The sequence below is a fragment of the Pieris rapae genome, chromosome 9 (assembly GCF_905147795.1).
Source record: "Pieris rapae chromosome 9, ilPieRapa1.1, whole genome shotgun sequence".
Classification (NCBI taxonomy): domain Eukaryota; kingdom Metazoa; phylum Arthropoda; class Insecta; order Lepidoptera; family Pieridae; genus Pieris; species Pieris rapae.
The window spans coordinates 4,977,322-4,997,341 of NC_059517.1; the positions used below are offsets into that span (position 1 = coordinate 4,977,322).

Sequence of the window (20,020 nt, forward strand, 5' to 3'; positions counted from 1 at the left end):
AAATAATAAAAATTATAAATATTATCGAAACTACTATAAAACACAAGAATGATTATGTGCCAGAAACAAAATCACTTTTCAAGTTTCAACTAACATGACTGGTGCAAAGAAATTGGATGGAAATGACATGAGCTCACGCTTTGTCACGTGACCAGCTTCATACAAAATACAAATTTGTTTGTCGTAAACGTTAGTGAGCTGTGGAGTCACGCCTGTTGCTAAGAGAATTTGTCTTAACTCTCAACTCAAGTCTCATGTCATCGCAATATTTCCTATAATTATTTAATTTTGTGGTTATTATTAATTTTTATTTGTAGATTATTTTAGTTAACACTGACATTATGATACATTCTGATATAAATTAATACAACACCCAAAAGTACTGTAGGAAATGTCAGGTTTCGTTTGATTTCACTTGCCGATTATACACCGGCTAGAAAAGTTAGAAAAGTAATTGGACATATTGGATAATCAATATTTAATTACTGCTACTACATAAGTACAAAGCGTATATTAAAGTATAATTATGTCTGAGTCCGAAAACAATGAAACGATGGAACAAGAAACAAAAAATGAATCAAATTCTAGAAAAAGAGTTCGCCATCGTAAAAAGAAGCTTTATGAAAATGTTTTGAAGCAAATGGAATTTTATTTTAGCGATGCAAATTTGAGTAAAGACAGATTTCTAGGAGACTTAGTTTCATCTGACCCATTTGTTCCATTGGATGTATTTCTCAAGTTTAATAAGATTCGATCTATGACAGTGGATGTTACTGATATAGTCAAGTCTATGAAAAATTCCACAGTTTTGGAATTATCAGAAGACAAGCTAAAGGTTAGTTTCTATATTTCAATACTCAAAAAAACTGTTTTACTAATATGGTACATGGATAAATTGCTAAAATCTGTATATGTATATATTTTCTAATTTTTTATATTTAATTGTTAGTTGTTGATTACATTACTTCACAAAAGGAGTAAGAATTTCCTGACTTTAATGGTTGCTAATAGCTTTAACAATAAAGTAAAATCTTAAAAATTTTATCTGTGTGATTTATTCAAGGTGAAGAGAAAAATTCCAATGGTGCCATATGATGCTGATCTAAGAACAGTTTATGTCGAATCAATACCAGTAACAGCTAGTAGAGACTGGTTGGAGCGAGTGTTTTCTGACTATGGACAAGTTGCATACATTTCCTTGCCAAAATTCAAGAATTCACAAAAAATTAAAGTATGTATGTACATTATTAGCTAATCTAAAGACTACTCGTTTTGGTTCAACTAACAATTAAGTATTATAGTCTAAACCATTGAATAACATGACAAAAGAGACATAATAAACAAATTGGTGTTTGTTCCTCTGCTGTTTGGAAACTCGGTGACTAAATATAGAGAGAGAGAGATTGTTTGTTAATGTATACTTTAATAAATCACACTATGAAATCTTAAATTTATATAAACCTTTTTAATTTCAGGGTTTTGGTTTTATAGAATTTACCCGACCTCAAGATGCACAGAAATGTATAAATGCATTTACTAAAATGGGTTGTAAATTACCCACCTGTATGCCTCCAGAAGAGTTATCTTCTATAAAAATGTTTTCTGTTGATGATAAAGACCAAGATGTAGAAGTAAAAGAAGAGAATGAGGAAAAAGAAGAACCACCTAAAAAGAAAGCAAAAAAACATAAAGACAAGAAGCAAAAAAATTTGGAATTAAAACTTGAAACAGAATCCAATGCAGATAAAAGACAAGCCACACCAATGGTAAGATTATAGAATGAAATGCTCAAATTCTATGAAATAATTATCATCCAGGCAACTTTTTAGTAATATGTATACACTACATAATACATTCATAAAATAAAATAAAAAATACATTATAATAAATATTTGTAGTATGATTCATCAAATAATAAATTAAATAAATAATGAATGTCTGATTAAATTTGTGCGGCTGTCAATAAAAATAACTATTACATTTATCAGTTGAAATGCAAAATGATACTTAATGTTTATTACAGGAAGAGAAGACAATTTTGAATCCTGTAACACCTGATATTGAGACACACGAAGTCACAACCCCTTCAGAGGTATAATTAATAACTATATCCATGATAAGATTTTGTATACTATAATTTGTTCTTATAGTTGAGATTTGTTTAAATTATTATTAATAAAGCTTCTTATTAATTAATCCATACTATAATCAGTTAACAATTCTTAGTAGTGTCCTACATCTTTGTCTTGAGTAACATTTCAGTTTAATTATGTATTAATCCTATGCATGTCTTTCCATACTCTTTTCCGGTAGAACACAAACTTTTTTTGTTTTAAATGTCCACCTTTATCCCACATTCTATACATATGACTTGCTCGCATCTGTAAGTTATCTTTTGGTACAAATATAATTTTTGTTTTTATTTATTCTTCTTCTTTTGTCAACTGCATGCTGGGTAAGATACCATGATTTTTCTTTCTCAAAACCCTTTGTTTGCCTTGCGAATGTCAAACAAAATAGAATATTTGAATCCGTTATTAAATATTACCAGTTACCGTTACCGTTATTAAATATTATTCTACTAACACTTGCTATATATGAGTTGTAATATATTTGTAAGAAGATTTATTATTTTTAAAGTCTTTCCATATGAGAAGTGTGCGTTATACTGTCAAACACTTTCAAATAATCTATGAAGAAATTTTTTCATTGTTTTTTTGAATTCATTGTATTTGAATGGGAATCTGTTTGTTCTACTGGTTTGTTGTTGTTACTTTTTCTGTGCTTTTCTTCTCAGGGTTATTGTTGTAAATTATTTATATTTTATGAATAGCAAGCTGTTTCCTCTACAGTTCCCAATCTCTAGTGGGTTGCGTTTCTTGTTCAGAATTATTTTATTTGTTTGGCAATATAGCTTTTGCCCCTTCTTGCCATTCGTCGTATTGTCAGATATGTAATCAGGATAGGTGGTTGAATCTTTAGAGCTTCGTTAGTTATGTTATCTGGTTCTGAGCTTTCACCTGACTGTTTTATGTGATGCAATGTTACACCTTTATTAATGGGCACAATCGATCTTTCTGTAGGTTATTGATGTGTCTCTTGTCCAGTTCTGAATTTGTTGAATTGAGAGAATTAATTCTAAGTTATACCAAACTTGTAAAGACGCCATCGAAATGACATCATCAATATTTAAAATAAATTATCTTACAGGAAAATAAGGATATAGGCAAAGACTCCAATGAGGAATTAACAAGCCAAGACGAGGGCAATAATGAAGATGGATCGCCAAAAAAGAAAAAGACAAAGAAGAAAATATCCAAAGAAAAAGGAAAGAAAACTTCGGACAAAGTCGAAGCACCTAAAGGTGCATTATGGGGGCTTCAAGTCCTAGCCAAAACAGAATGGAAAGTGTTAAGAAATAAATATTTAAATCTTCAAAGGAAATATATGAAAGAACTGAAGCAAAGCTTACAAGAGAAAAGGCGTTATACGGGTATGCCGGCGCCGGCAGCGCCAACTGTTGAAGTAGACAATTGTAAGTAATAAAATTTAAATTTAAGCAAGCTGGAATTTGAAATATCTCGGCATTTCCATTAATGACAAGTTGGTCAGCGAAAGACTGCCACATCATGCGACAGATCTTGAATGATTTTTTACTTTTAAATAATATAGACAACAACAATACTACTTATATATAATTTATTAATAACAATCGAGTGTAATTGTGTCATAGTATAAGTAATAGATATATGTATATTTATATAACTTTTGAAAGCAAAAACCAATTATTCGTTTGATTGGAGATTTGTTAATGTATGTTATTGTAAACTTGTTGATACTGTAACATTATAACTTCTCCCAAATTTAATATTTTTTCAATACATCGCCGCATTTCTTACATACCAATTATGTTTATATTACACAGCTATGTAATAGTTTCGCAATATATATTTATTATTTTTTCAAACTTCCACGAAAGTCCACTATAAGGATTTTGGACCATGAGAAATTACTTTTATCTAAATTTTTTATTATCCATTAATTAAACTCATGTGTATCCGATTGTACAGTAATATGTTGTATGCTTTAGCTACCTCCAGACAGCAAGTAGATCGAACAAAGGCACCTCTTGAAAAGATTCCTGGAGTGTTTGTAAAGGAAGCGCTGCCGGAACCTTGTCTAGATGTCAAACTGACTAAAAGAACGGTAAATGCGAATGAAATTTCATACCTAGTTGATTAAGTAGTAATATAAATATTCAGACATGATTTATTACTTGTATGTTACTCCTGAAGTTATGTTTCTTTTGATTTCGTTTCGACTACGTTCTACTATTTAAACAAAAGTGATTTTAAAATTGAACTCTGTTCCCACTTGCACCCAAACCCAATCTACCATCCAACCTATCTCAATCCATTTCTGACCATCTGAGATAGATATCTTAACCCAAATATTGATAAAAGTGTGCCAATAAACAATCGACGGATCGTAAGAGCCATCTGTCGATACAAGCTATCCATGGTAGGTCGGATCGGTGTATGTGGATAGAAAATGACAGTTCAACTGTGCCAATATCCTGCCTGAAGATTATTCGAACGTTTTTTTTTTAATAATTAAAAAGCTATTTGATATGTTTTTAACATGACATGTATATTTTAATATTATTTGTACGGTTTTATTTCCTTGATTTGGTTTATATTGATTATCAAATATGAGTGTAAAGAGCGAAAATGGATTGTCTTCTTAGGGTTTTGTTATTGGGATGCAGATAGGAGATCGATCGCCTGTCACAGTCTGATCCACAAATGTTCAATCTGAGTTGTGGATAAATTATTGGGTTCGGGCGTTAGTGCATAAGACTTATTATAACTTTATTATAAAAATACTTTTAGGTACGTTGAAGAATCTTGATTTAGCAGCTGTTTTATTTTGTATTATCTGTTTAGTTTGGTATGTTAAATATGTTGTACGCTAATTTATTAATTATTTGCAATTATCTTTTGCTCATACTGAGAAAAAATAATTCTTGCGTAAATGGCGATCCATAAATGGTTGCAGCATCACTAGATTATCATAATCTTAATATAAAAAAACAAGGTATATTTGAATACGTATGACTTGGAATACAGCTAGAACGATTTTCATATTTTTTAGTTGTTGTATTTGTTTCTGTCTTGTATTTAAGACGGAGACATTTTGCTATTGCAAAATAACTATTAAAAACATTGGAAAATTTAAAAGTAAATCAAATACAAAATGTTCATGGGTTTCGAAACTGTTATGCCAGTAATCACATAGGAATTACATATACATTCAGCTAGTATTATATAAACTTGGGTATGTTTGAATTATAAAACAAAAATATTACATTTTTTTAGATAAAAAGTAATATACACGCGTTGCACGTAGAGGTGAAGGAAGGTCAGACAGATGCAATCATTAGATTCGACTCTGCTAAAGCTGCTGATGAGGTAAGACTGTTTTTAAGTTTAAAACCGAACCTGTTCGTCTATTAGATTTCAACGCTACTAAACTATTGTTCAGAGATGTGTAAAGCTAGAGGTTAAGACGTGCATGCAGAGACAGACAAAAAATTGTTTGAATAAATCAATTTCGTGTACTCCCAAATTAATAATGCGCATACAGATCTTCGCCAGTGGTCGGTTACCCGAAAAAGCAAAGAAAATGCCGAATCGTTGAATTGTATTTGAATATATGCATTACTGTTTATTGTGTTTTGTAAGTTGTGTATTTTTTACTCTTAACTACCTTCCTGTAACATATTGTTTTTTTTCACTATTTTTTTCATATAAACTGTGAAGTTTAACGTGAATATTTATTGACAGCATACACTCGCCAAATGTTAATTAAAATATTAAACGTTATAGTTTGCATATGGTCAATATAATATTGACATCAACAATTATATTTTATATTACTAGTATTTTGCAAGGCTTTGTTTTATTCTGTCGTTAACATAATAATAATTCGGCAGTACTGTGTAAATTCGGGCGGTCGAGCGCTCGTGCTCTGCGGTACTGATGAAGACGAGCAATGGACCCGAGCTGAGAATGCTCGTTCGAGCAAACGATCGCGTGGACGGGCAAAGTTACTCGCACGTACGCTAGCATTATCGAGCGCACCCGATATGGCGCCCGCATCCCCACAACCTACCCATACCCATATACGTTTTGATGAATAAATATGTTTTATTTATTAATTGTTTTACTAAACCATTTTATCTTAACACTAAAACTTATCAAAACACGTCAGTTAAACTTTCTTTGACTATAATACTTACATCGTCTTTTGTTTATAAATTAAATTGACAGGTGTATGATGTTTAAATATATGTAAATACTAAATAAAATACCAATACATTCAAATATGCGTTAAGCATGCGTTTTGGTTACAAGATTTATTACTTAATTATGATAGTAGTCGATCACAAATACATATATTTCAGTTTTGTATAGTTAAATATGTAATGGAATAATCTGTCATGGCTTGTGAATTAAAACTTAAATATAAAAAATCTTGGTTTTAGTGTTTACTTAAAATAATGTTTTTAAAGTTAGTACATATTTAGTTTAGCAAACCTTCAGATAGTATGGCTTTGTTTAAGCAAGTACAACCTTATAAAACAACCTACCGGCGAATCCCACCTTATAAGTATTAATTAATCATTCTATTTAATTATATATCTTATTAATATATTTAATATAATTATACCTACATCTTCCAACGTGCAGTTGAATGTTAATACTGATGCAGTAACATCGTATGTAATTCTGGATCATCAATTATTCAAAAATGCTAGTTCCTGCAGTGTTATTTTTACTTATTTTAGCTTTGATCGATCTTTACTATAGATTTAATTATAAAGGGAGGCTATTTGCAAAAATACCGGGTCCGACTCAATGGCCGTTAATTGGGAGGAGTTGGTCTGTAGTGTTACCATCTGGTAAGTTATTTGTATTACCAAAACCATTATCATCAATATATGTTTTTATATGTGTATGAAACGTTGTAGAAAAGTTTTTGAGGTTAATCTCTTATATTCAATAAATAGAGCAAGAGACCACGCCAGATCTTCGTCATTATATAATAGCTGAAAGTTTACCTGTAAAAACGACCACAGACTGTATACCTTAAATTCCTTAAAGTTAATTTTTTTATATTTCTTCAGGTTCACTTTAGCAATCGCGTTATCCATTGCCGGGCATATTACAGTTGTAATAAAGTATAATTATGCTTTTGTAACATATTACCTATAAAAAATGGTACCTCAATAGCTCCCTATACTTACCTAAATATTCAGTTTTAATGGTACTTACATCTTACAAAAAACATTATGTTCGCTGTAGTTTAGTGTGCGACTGTATACCGTTACTGTTGCGAGTGAAATAGGGCGCTTAGTATAACTAGCTTAGTATAATAACGAAGGTCTGGCCTGGCCTTCGTGGGCTCTTGGGCTATAAAGTATTATCTGCGCAATAGGAAAGCTTCGATAACGAAAGCCAAATATTGATATGATTCTGATAATACAAAATCCTTATTGTTTTATACGCTCACGTACAAATCGAAATATTAAAAATCACTATATTTTCGGTAAAACTTACTGAGCTATTTATTTTAAGGAAATTGGAACCAATACCAAACCAATGCCAAAGAAATTATGGTATTTGAATAAATACCTTGCTCAGCTTTGTTTATTTTTGCTATGCATGATAACTTCGCTATACATATAATGCGTTGTGGGCTACAAACCCGATATGTAGAGGTTATACTGTCTGTTTTTAACTTATGTTATTACCATATTTGCAGTATTAAAAGAAGCAGCTGATTTATATGAATTGATGTTGAATACCTGAAAATAGGTTTTAACCTACTGAGTTGTACGGAATTAAGTCATTTTTATCAATTAATTCTATATTTTTTAGAGAAACTATTTTTATATTTGAGATCTTTATATAGCAAATATGGACCTGTGGTTGGTTTCAATGCGCTTGATTTGAGATATGTAAACATTTATCACCCAGAAGACATAGAGGTAACTGAACAATATCTTATTAATTAAATTACAAATGATGGGTAAAATAAAACGAAACTTTATTTTTGTTGATTTTTAAACAAGCTCAAGCACAAGTCATAGACGATATTCTTAGGCGTCCATTATTAACATCAAATGAGCCTCTTGTCCGTTTGCTGTAGAAAAATATGTTTTAGCTCTAAGACATACTATTTAAATATATATACATAGGTAGTATTCCCAAATAGAGTATTATGCTTTACTTGAGTAATATGAATTAATTCGCTAACTTGAAGAAATATTTTTATAACATATGAAAAGTGAATGATTTGTTATCATTTTTTATTATTTCTGTATTCATTATCAAAAGAATGTCGCCAAGAAGGTCACGAGATGGAATCCTGTATGCTTATTTAGAATTGTATTAATTTAAGACAAAACATATTTGTTCGACTAAAGTTGACAATTTTTTGCCAACAATCGCGACAGTAGGTACTCGAACAAAGTTTTATGTAATATTAGATGACAATCGTGGAAGTAGAAAACTGCTATAAGTGGTACTGCCGCCCATGGAACTTGCAACAACTTTAGTCTAAGGCAAGTGCATTAGGTCGTTAAGTATCTATAGAGATTCTACTGATTGTATAAAGTGGTGCTGCGCGGAAAATGCCTCAGAAATATGGAAATCAGCATTATTTAAGTAGAAAGTTTTGTGGTCAAGTACATTAATTTGAGATTTTAGGTTATATTATCCAACACTAAATACAATGACAAGGACAAACCTTACACGTATTTAAAACCCTGGCTTCGTGAAGGATTATTAATTAGCAACGGTAAGGTATTATTAAGTAGCAATACGGTAATTTAAATATACCTGTTTTATACAACGCATTCGGTTGAGAACAAAGGGATATTCTTGAAAGTCACAAGATTATTTATAAATACCGATATATTGAATCTGTAGGCAATTGTGAATTAAAAGTAATGTTTGGTCAGATGAAACGATAGTTTGACGGATCTACGATTGGAAGAGATTTATCACAAAAGATTAACGTAAGGGATTTGTAGTGGCACGTATAATCAGAGCGAAGAAGTCATCTCTTGAATCTGAGAAATCTTCCTACCTTCACGTATAAAATTAATTAATACATATAGTCCTATATTCTAATAGGCATATAGCTGTCAATAAAACAGACCAATAAAAAATTTCAGGTTTGAAATGGCACCAACGAAGAAAGATGTTAACCCAAGCGTTCCATTTTAACATATTAAAGAAATATGCTGTGACGTTCACGGAACAAACAGATGAGTTTCTAAATAAGGTTCAAGCTGAGGCTGGAAAAGAAACGAATTTAATTTCCCTCATCACTATGACTACTTTGGAGATAATGTGTGGTAAGTCTATGACAAGAGAGATCTTATTTATCTTATGATTTTTTTTGAACCTGAATTATTTATTTAATTATAAGTAATCTAACAGCTACTTGATACATATTATTATACAAAATACTAATACAAAGTCAAAACAGATTACACAGATTAAATAAACAACAAAAAACAAGCATTAAAAGACAAAGTTACATTTAAAAGCAAAACAAAAGAATAAAATTAAAAACTGCAAAATTTAAAAAAAAGGAACAAATAATACTAAGAATGTATTAATATTTACTACTTAAAAAAAATCGGAGTCTTCCCGCTTCTCCAAGTACTTCTTGACATCTCTCTTTTTGTGGTACAAAAGATCAATGTTATTTGGTTATTATGCCTTTCACACTGAAACAGTGTTTCTATAAATATTTATCTACGTGTTTCATTTGAGAACAACTTGAAGATTTTTAAGAATTTAAGTCTCATCGGCTACAAATGCAGTAGGTAAATCAATTAATACTTGTGAATAAAGAAATCTAAAACAATTCCATCAAGAATCTATAGAAGTAATTTGTACATATATATAGAACATACACATCGTTTGTTACTACTTATTTATATATTTGGGTTTTTTTGTTCGTGGACTCATTGCTTTCTTGTTTTGGTTTGATGCGAGCTCATAAGATCTCGTAACCATAAGTATATTTAGAAAATTAAATTAGTGAGCTTCTTTGTTCTACGTGCTTTGGTTAACGTGTAGTTTACGATACGTTACGTTTTTTATTCAAAAAACAGTTACGTCAGTAGTTACAGTCACGTTATGACAATCATTAAGATCGATAATAAAATAAATAAAAATATGTTTACCTGGAATATATCACTTAACCCATGCCATTAAATGTGAATCGGTAGATGTCCCTACTAATCGCCAAAGAAGACAGAAGGTGTGGGCCGAGAAAAAAACAAATATTGCAAATAAATTAGAAGTAGCCTGTCTAGCATTAGTCCCAGATCCTTTTATCAACTAGATAAGCGTTAACTGTATACATAGTAAGCTTTTTTACCTAACTTTTAGAAACAACAATGGGGACATCAATGAACGTAGACATAGAAACAATGACAAGCAAATACTTCAAAGCCATACATGAAATTGGCGAAATATTCTTCGATAGAACGTGTATGGTGTGGCTCCGAATGGATTGGGTTTTTAATTTAACAAAAACTGGAAAGTTATTAAACAGAATAGTCAAAGATTTACATAAATTCACCATGAAAATTATACATGAGAGGAAAGCATACTATAAAAATAAGGTAGATGATAGTTATAACAAAAGGGGGCGCTTGGCAATGTTGGATCTTCTTCTTCAGAATGAAAAGGACGGAAATATTGACATAGATGGTATTCGGGAAGAGGTTGATACGTTTCTATTCGAGGTAAGTTGTTGCAACTATTTGGTTTTAGGTATTTAAATATTATTCATTATACTTAATAAAAGCCTTTATTATAATTATATTTAATACAAGTACACGACCTCCGACATGTCTCTATCTTCGCTATATATTATATATACAACTTCTTGACCTCTGGAGCCTTTAGACGATCAGTCAGTGGTTAAATTTATCCTTCCTTTACATATTTATAAATTATTGACAACATGCTTGGCTGCAGATTTCGTTCAAAATGTTATATTTTTTTTTATTCCGGAACAATTGAAGGCAATTATCATCCGATTAGGCATCCCAAAAATGACCACGGCGTGTGTCAGGCAATAAAGGCATGCTTGCCTATTAAAAAAAAATTGTGAACGATTAACGAATGAATTTGATTACATTTGTTTTAAAGTAAGTACCTGTAGTTGATGTTGGTTCTATATATGAACCGTTTTTTGTACTTTAAGCTTGCAGGGAGTTTATATTTTAACTGAACATATTATTTTCAGGGACACGACACTACAGCATCGTCTCTCTGTTTTTTGATAATGGAAATCGCTAATGATACTACAGTACAGGTAGGTGTCTAGTTATCTCTATTGGGTTCATCACCTGTCTGTTTCACGTAAAAATTTTAATATTACTGCACCCAGTAATGATAGATAGATAGATAAGATATGTAAAACCATTAAACGAATAAGGAAGGTACATAAAAAATATTACAAATAAAATGTTTATTTACAGAATAAAATTTACGACGAATTAATACAAATATTTGGAGACTCGAAACGCGCACCTACGATGGACGATTTAGCAGAAATGAAATATCTAGAATGTTGTATCAAAGAATCGCTTCGACTTTATCCAAGCGTGCCGATGATAAGTCGATATATAAGGAAAGAAATGCAGTTTAGTAAGTTTATAAACATGACTATATTCAAAGACGTGCTAAAATTATCTCAAAATAAATAGGCAATGTTATAAAGGAAATGCAAACATTTATGCATATTTGCAAACAATCTAATTATGTTAACTTTTTAATAATTAAGTTTATATATCTATACGTAGTATAACAATGCGTCAATGGTAAATATTAAATTGTTTTGTAAAGCGTTATTATAAATACATACATAGTTTTGTCGTAAAATCGGTTGGTGGAAAGTATTAGTTAATATCTTAAAGCTGCTAGTGGTCAGTACATTTGATAAGCCACACTATACACGGAACCGAAATTCAAAAGTTTGCTGTATAGTATCTTCTTATATTATTATTCTTCATACGATTGGACAAAACTATTTAATACGTCTTAGGGCGTGTTTCACAATGTATGGATAAAGTACCAAATAGTTATGCAACACATAAATTATTTGAAAGATAAAAGTTCCGAATAAGAAACTTCGCGTTTCATGACGATTAGCGCTATCTGACAGTCGTGAAACACAACAAACACTAGTTTATCCTACCAATAAGTAATAAATAGCTTAATTTCAACTTATCCGGACATTGTGAAACAGGCCCTTAGTATGTTTAATTCTATTGCTAACATAAAACTTATCAAAAAGTAAAATTTAAGTTTGATATATAATGACTAAAATTGAGCATGCCATGCTTCCATATACCTAAACCGTGATTGTTACTATGTTTTCGTTAATTTCCGCGAGATTGTGGGGATTCCCAATTATTACTAGACGTACTAGACTGAAATCAATAGTCAATCTCGGGCTGATTCAGTTTAGAAAGCTCCCATTAAATTTTCCGGGTCAAAAAGTGTACCTACTAAGGATTTAAAATAACTTTCATCTTTCACGAGTGTTGAATTCCAGGTAACGGCTACACCATACCTGCGGATACAGTCTGTATTATTTGTGTATATGACGTACACCGTTTACCCAATATATACCCTGAACCAGAAAAATTTATACCTGAACGCTTTTTTCCGGAGAACAGTGTTGACCGCCATCCTTTCGCCTATATTCCGTTTAGTGCTGGACCTAGAAATTGTATTGGTTGGTGTTGCTTTATATAATAGTTATACTATATAAAATGCTATGTATTCATAATGAAGTGCAATAGAAGTAGAGTCTTACCCGCTCTACGCCCTTGACTTCCGAACTGGTTGTAAATGTAAATTTACAATTAATTTAATTTGTTTTTTTTAACGTTCATAATTGTACATATTTACCTATATGAATAAAGATATTTTTGAGTTTGAGACTGGTGGCTCATCATGCGATTATCAACTCTGTGTACGTTTAAAGTTTAAACCCGGTGGAATACTTTATTCCGTCAATGTACGCAAGGACTCAAGTTCGAGACGTAAGCGTTGTATTATTAATATTTTTTCAGGTCAAAAATTCGCCATGTTGGAAATAAAAACTTTGATATCCGGCCTCATTAGGAGGTTTCACGTGGATCCTGTTACTAAAACAACTGACATTCGTTATAAATGCGATTTGGTGCTGCGGTCGACTCAACCTCTCTACGTACGATTTAGGAATAGAGAATAAAAATAAACCTTTAAAAAATTATCGGAGTGTATGTTTTTTTACCACCGCTGAGATTGCGTGCCTAACGCGGCTTTATCATTAATAAACCGTAGATTAATTCCCATTTTGGGCTACAGTATAAATTTTAATGGATTTAATAAACAACTAAATAATGGCCTTTTTTTTATTTGCACATCACCGTGCCTTTGAGTCGGTGCTACAGCAGTCGAAATGAATCAATAAAATGTGCGACAAAATTCGTAGTCAAAGCAGCAATTGCTCACTTGCAAATCGGTTCTTACATTATTATGTCGGCGTATGAGGTATATACCAAGTAATGTCGTTGTAAACAACGTACGTACCTACACTGTTTACATAAATAAAAGCTTGTCTTACAAAAAAAGTTTATTACAATGTAAATGCAACATCAAATTCAGTCTTAATATACATTCAGCTTATACAGGAGGCACTGGCACATTGATTTCGATTACAATATTACTTCAAACATTCATAATATAAAGGAAAATATTGTAAAATATGTTACAGTTACCAGTTATAATTTTACGCATACATATTTTGTTCAATCAGTACACATATTGTGATGTATGATTAAGGTGTTATTTATGAAAGAATTTACAAGGTATATATATTATATAGTAATTAATGTAAACATTAATTGCCGATTAACATAAATATGTTGTCTAAGTACAGCTGCAAAATATGCTCGATTTTACAATTTAAAAAATTATTGTATGTTAGGAATATTTATTCCTGTAAGATGCGTTACTTATACATTCATGAATACATATTTAATTTACAAATCTTATATTTAAGTACAAATTTATAAAAAATAGTTATTAGCCGTCAAAATTGCACAATTAAAACTAATTCTAAGTTATACCTAATACTTCATATAAAAATAATTGAACTGGATATAACATTCATTTCCATACCATTGGATATCTGCACATGAATTACATGATTTGTTAAAAAAAATAACGAAAACGTTTATGGCAATCTAACATACATTATCATACGCTAATTATTATTAGTTAAACTCAGTTGGCAAACTTGTCTAATGACGACAAATGTGTATAAAATTAAATCTATGTATTTCATTTATACAGCACCAAAATTAATTAATAGGATTTCATATAGGAAAACAATGTCAATCAGTTAAAAAAAACTAAAACTTATACTAACTATTACTAATTGGCGAACATATTAATATTATCACAATGAAAATAAGCTTAACTAAGTAAAACTAACAAACCGTATATATACAAACGAGGTAGATTTTTAGTTTCTAAGAAGCTTCCATGTTTCTATGGACGGTCACAGGGGCTATAACGCTATTCTTTCCACATGGTAATACAGTCATGGTTAAATCTGTCTGCATAAGTCGTGGTTTAACCCTAGCCGGAGGAGGAAAACTAGCATCAGACTTTGTATCGTCTGAGAGTACGGTTGGATCATTTACAGAAAACCCAGTTGCTTCTGAATCCTCATGAGGTGTCATTGTAGAGTAACCTTGATCTGAGCCCCCAGCTGTGTGTGGCCGTCTATATCCCGTTATCACACGGTAGGGAGATATTGGCGCTTCAATTTCCAAAGCTGGTAATAGCTTGTCTTGTCCAGAAGAATCGTGCCTATCATCACTTTGTAAATGACCCATCTGCACATCAGCATCATGCCATGTTTCAGCAGGACCGTCAACGTATAAATTGTGACAGCTCGCAGAAGAGGTATTCTGTTTATAACAGTATGTGGCTACAGCTATTATCAAACTAACTGTTACAATAAACCCTGCTATGGGACCTATGGCTGAATAACTAGCAAATGCATCTTTATTTATATGACCAAAGGTACCCTCTCCATATGGAGTCACAGCACCCAACACACCATTAAAGCATGTAGACTGTGACGTACAGAAAGGAGTTGTCAAAGGGGATCGCCCATCGGCATCAATTTGACACCATTCGCAGCCTAATACACCCAGACAAGCGGAATGCGTGAGATATGCCTCACATTGAAAATCAAAGCATGACTTAAGATTTTCAGCTACATTGTGGAAATAGTGGGATTTATGATTATTACTTTCGGGAGTAATACCGCACAGCGGCACATCATGGATAAAATTTGAAGCGTTTGAATTGGGACATTCAAACTGTTCAGAGCTACACTCGCAGGGGCATTCGCATTCCGTTTGTTCCATACGATTACAATTTAAACAAAGACGATCTACCATACTACAAGGGCAAAAAGCGCCAACACTGCATGATGCATTAATGAGGCCAATGAATGCGTTAGTACCTGGTATAGCAGTTATGTAATAGTGTACACAATGATCAGTAGACACAACATTTGATAGGACAGAGGACAAGGATGTGTTGAAATCATAGTACCTTTGAATTGTTTTATCATAGAAATTGTTGCATAACCTTTTAGTAACAAACCCTTTGTGATTCAACATATCAATTGCAATCATAGATTCTTTATGTGTTATATGTTGTTGCTCAATTGGGCCTGAACTATTTGGATCCATTAGACCAGGATGGGACACTAAATAACCCCTATTATTCATGATAAAACATTTGTTATATGACATGGAACATAGAGGTGAACTATCTATCAGAAGTTTGTATAAAAATCCCATAGTAACATCCATTGCTACTACCATAGCAGGATAACTGGGACTCTTAATGGAAAACGAAATTGTAACAATGTATCCTGCACCACCAACATCCAAATTAGGAGAAGTTAATATGATTTTTCCAGGATTTTCTATAGCATGTGTGTACCAGGGTCTTCTCACTGGTTCATAATCATATTCTAACACAGTCCCAGGAAACATTACAAGGACTCCACTATCTGTAACTGCATACCTCCTGACTACATATTTGGAAAGGCTGCCATGCAAGTGTTGTCTCTTATAGAAAGATAATATAGAATTTAAAAAGCCGACATCATGTTGTATTTCACTTTTCAGACCAGGATTTGATAACAAACCATGAGCAACACTTCTTAGATAAGCTAAGTAATTCTGCATATATGTTATAGCCTCTTGACCATCGCTCATATCATACAGATAAGTAAATGGTGATTGAAAACTAGAAGGACTTAAGTACACAGTACCCTGTTCAATAGTTGATATTTGTTTAAAATGTCTACAAATCCTACCAGTCCTAGGAGGAAATAAATCTATTCTATGAAAAAGAATCTCTTTATTTGTTCTTGTAAGAAAGGAATTTGACATATTAAATATTGTAGAATTTGATTCCTCAAAAACAATACAAACAATATAGAGTTGTCTTACCCATTTCCATGAATAAGTGATTTTACTTGTTGTATTATTCTTAATTACAGTCATATTCCCTGAACTGTTTAAAAGCATTTCTTGCATAATATTTTCAATAAATGGAGAGGTTTCAATTTTATCCAAAGTTGTAAATTTAATTTTTTCAGAAATGGCCTCAGGTCTTGGAAAGTATGTATGCATAAGAATTTTACCTGAAAAATCCATGACAAATGCTCGCCTTTGAATGTTTCCTTTAAAATAAATTATATCTTCAGCGAGGTCAGACCAGTATAAATCCAAACCAAGGATGCCGCTTGATGTTGGAATAACCATAGAAACAATAAAATCCCTTTCTGTTGCTTCCCAAATAGGTAATTCTACTTTTAGATTCTGGTCATACTTATTAGGCAGCAGTGATATAAATGCAGAAGCTACTTGGCCAATCACACCACTGTCATTGATATGCATTTTCATAACAGAATGATTATTAGAATGATTGTGCCACTTGTCAAAGTGTAAGATACCCAAAGAACAATTTTTATCAATGTAGTTTTCATACAGTAAACCAATAGCAAACTTTACTTTTTCATTTGTTGAATGTGGGAATATCTTTAACCATATATCATTATCCATTACTTTTGTATCTGTCAGAAAAATTAATAATTTGTTTTCTGGTAAATGTGTTCCATTCAACAGTGTTCTTAATTCTCTACCAATTGTTTGAGGGGGAAGACTTGTGGATGAAAAATCTATTGTTGACAAATATTCACGGAACAGTAATTTGTTACTCTCTGTAGCATTACCAATATTGGACACATCATCATTACTGCAGATATCTTCAAACTTGATAAAGCTTGTCATATTAGTAATCTTTAAAGCAATCATATCTATAGATTGCAAAGCATATACAGTTTCTTTTGCAATATTAATAGCATGTTGTAATGATTCCATTCTCATATTGTTATCAATAATGAAAACAACCAATTTAGGGCTTCCATGAAAAACTTTATGGTATAAATACCGTAGATTAGAATGGGGTATATTTGTACAATCTTTGTCTGTTGCATAATCAATGTGTGCTAAAAAGTATTGTCTTTTTATCTTCAAATCTTTAAAGCGTTCAAGCATATTAATCTGGGGATCTTTAGAAACATAACTTGGCTTGACAAAAACTGATTTTCTTATAGAATTAAAGGGACATGGATGAGTAAAAGTAAGTGTATTATTGAGATCAAGAGATTCCTTCATATCCAAAAGTATATTCACTGCTGAAGAAAGTTTGTAGTTAAGTTTCTCTACTATGTTGGAGAGCAATGCTGTTGTATCATAGTTCAATTTGTATGCAGTTCGTACTTCTAAATGCGATGTATACTCGCTTCCTAATTCTTTGACAGTATATTCTGTTAACTTAGTAGCTAGAGTATGAGACAACTGCTTTATACTTAACTTATAGTCACATCGGCTGCTATTTGTAGTGCAATCTTCATTTTGCGAAAGCACTCTAGAAACGCCGATAATGACTATAAAACATTGTATGTTCATTTTTATGGCTGATGTTAATCTAACTTCTAATCACTTCCATATACAATCGCAGTTTAAAACTATATTTTAACTCCATATTAAAACACTTTTGTGTGAAATAAATTATTATTATCACATCAATTTTAATAAATAATAAAAACAAACTAACTTGGTTACAAATCGCGACATATTTTGATAACAATTTACAAGCACAGACTACAGACCTCAGAATTCATGTATCGACATATTGTTGTAGGTGAGAAGATGGTACAGACTACAAACATCATCCAAAATTAACATAAAATTTATACCGCGTCCTGACCACAGATAACGAAACCAGCAGGAGTGGACATTCTGGACAAATCGACAAACGTAATTCAGATTTTAGGTTAAAGAAAAATACTCTTTTAACTGTCTAGAAATTATGCAGTTCAGTTGCTAAGTGCTGTAAATGTATTTGGCCCTGGACACGTTTGATTAACGGTGAAAAATATTGGTTGGTTTGTTACAATAAAACAGATGCACATATGTGACCGTCGTACAATCCATTTAAAACATATCTATGGAAAATCAAATAAATGAGTTTTCACTGAAAATATGTATTGAAAATTTATCTTGCTTTAATTTTAACTGTCTCCTTTGGTCATCACCGGTGTTTAAAAACTCACAATTTAATTTTAATGCCATTTTGATATTTTGTAACATGAATCTCAGCCTAAGAAGTCCAAATTAAGGTCTAAGTATCTATATCCAATATGACTTGTGTTACTTACTTGCTTAATATAAAGTTAATGATCATAGTAATATAATATTTATTACTATCTAAATTTAATATCTATTTACTAATACGTATCTATAATATTATATTTAGTTACTTATTTAAATTTTCTTTTTCAACATTTTTCCAATCTTGGCGTTCTCTAGCGGTGTGAATCTACATTGGACTGGTTACAATTTTTATATCGTCCTCCCATTGTCTTATCTGCCTGCTCTCTTTCGTTTCCGACTTTACGGGTACCTCTCCGTTACGATTCTGTTCCATGTTTGCCCCAACGATTTCATGATATTACCCGTCCATTTCCACTTTAGTTCTCAGTATGTTTCGTATGCGTCTTTTAATATTATTTGCAGGAGGTGAGGTTGTAAGAAAACAAACACATTATACATGTTATAAGTTATATAAACAAATGTTTTTATAATATTTACTTAAATTAATATTATTTAAACAGACCGATAAAATTATATTTTCACATGTATTGCAGCTTCAGTGATGTTGACGTATATTGGTGCATTATTTGACGATTACAACACTTCCAAAATTTTGAAAACGTTATATCTCAAAACAATGGCTCTAGAATAAAAGTATTTAGACTTTTTGATAGATCTGACCTACCATTTATTATGCCTATACCTTTGGCACCGAGTAAATTTCTATGTCATATTTCCATGTCCGATACATGGATCGATATCTGCATCCTCATAACCCTACGAAGACAATCCATTTTCGGCGTCGGATAGAATGCAATCTCTTCGCTCTTTACACTTATTTTTGATAATCAATTTAAACGAAATATTAATAATACCAGATGGTCAAAAATGGATTGAGATATGTTATTGGGTTTGGACGTAAATTTACCGGTGTACATTTTTAATACACTTTATTGCCATTCTTATGTAGCCATTCCAAATGGATATGTTTTTGTGTAAAGAAAGTCGTTACGTATTTATCTGTAAATTTTTAGGCAAGAACTGGTAATGTGATTTTTAATATTTCGTTCGTATCGAGGTTTCAATGATCCAAATACTCTTATTTTGGTTTAATTAATTGTTTATTCTTTTAGTATTATAGATATTTCTTCGTAGTTTTGTTTTCTTCATTATTAA

At 31.5% G+C, this 20,020-nt stretch overlaps 3 protein-coding genes across 3 annotated transcripts; 2 read left to right on the plus strand and 1 right to left on the minus strand.

The window, feature by feature from the left end:
- The first annotated feature begins 187 nt into the window (after nt 1–187).
- LOC111002754 (la-related protein 7) lies at nt 188–6,216 on the plus strand. Its single transcript, XM_045629370.1, has 8 exons — nt 188–835; nt 1,064–1,231; nt 1,476–1,766; nt 2,024–2,092; nt 3,211–3,535; nt 4,091–4,206; nt 5,379–5,471; nt 5,996–6,216. Exons 1-8 carry the CDS (start codon nt 527–529, stop codon nt 6,200–6,202), a joined length of 1,578 nt encoding a protein of 525 aa, XP_045485326.1. The 5' UTR covers nt 188–526; the 3' UTR covers nt 6,203–6,216.
- A 2,460-nt stretch (nt 6,217–8,676) lies between these two features.
- LOC111002762 (cytochrome P450 4c3-like) lies at nt 8,677–13,359 on the plus strand. The gene is made up of 7 exons (XM_045629371.1): nt 8,677–8,865; nt 9,245–9,427; nt 10,476–10,834; nt 11,341–11,409; nt 11,576–11,744; nt 12,655–12,837; nt 13,178–13,359. The coding sequence occupies exons 2-7, from the start codon at nt 9,271–9,273 to the stop codon at nt 13,336–13,338; spliced, it is 1,098 nt and encodes a 365-aa protein (XP_045485327.1). The 5' UTR covers nt 8,677–8,865; nt 9,245–9,270; the 3' UTR covers nt 13,339–13,359.
- A 350-nt stretch (nt 13,360–13,709) lies between these two features.
- On the minus strand, nt 13,710–18,782 carry LOC111002733 (VWFA and cache domain-containing protein 1). Its single transcript, XM_022272938.2, has one exon. The coding sequence runs from the start codon at nt 18,155–18,157 to the stop codon at nt 14,624–14,626; it is 3,534 nt and encodes a 1,177-aa protein (XP_022128630.2). The 5' UTR covers nt 18,158–18,782; the 3' UTR covers nt 13,710–14,623.
- Between the last annotated feature and the right edge of the window lie 1,238 nt (nt 18,783–20,020).

Excerpts from the sequence above, each read along its gene's own strand:
- LOC111002754 (XM_045629370.1), top strand. The coding sequence starts at position 527 with ATGTCTGAGTCCGAAAACAATGAAACGATGGAACAAGAAACAAAAAAT. Across the intron at positions 1,767-2,023 it reads AAAGACAAGCCACACCAATG|GAAGAGAAGACAATTTTGAA; the intron begins GTAAGATTATAG and ends TGTTTATTACAG. Across the intron at positions 3,536-4,090 it reads AACTGTTGAAGTAGACAATT|CTACCTCCAGACAGCAAGTA; the intron begins GTAAGTAATAAA and ends TGTATGCTTTAG.
- LOC111002733 (XM_022272938.2), bottom strand. The coding sequence starts at position 18,157 with ATGAACATACAATGTTTTATAGTCATTATCGGCGTTTCTAGAGTGCTT.
- LOC111002762 (XM_045629371.1), top strand. The coding sequence starts at position 9,271 with ATGTTAACCCAAGCGTTCCATTTTAACATATTAAAGAAATATGCTGTG. Across the intron at positions 11,410-11,575 it reads CTAATGATACTACAGTACAG|AATAAAATTTACGACGAATT; the intron begins GTAGGTGTCTAG and ends GTTTATTTACAG. Across the intron at positions 11,745-12,654 it reads AAGGAAAGAAATGCAGTTTA|GTAACGGCTACACCATACCT; the intron begins GTAAGTTTATAA and ends GTTGAATTCCAG.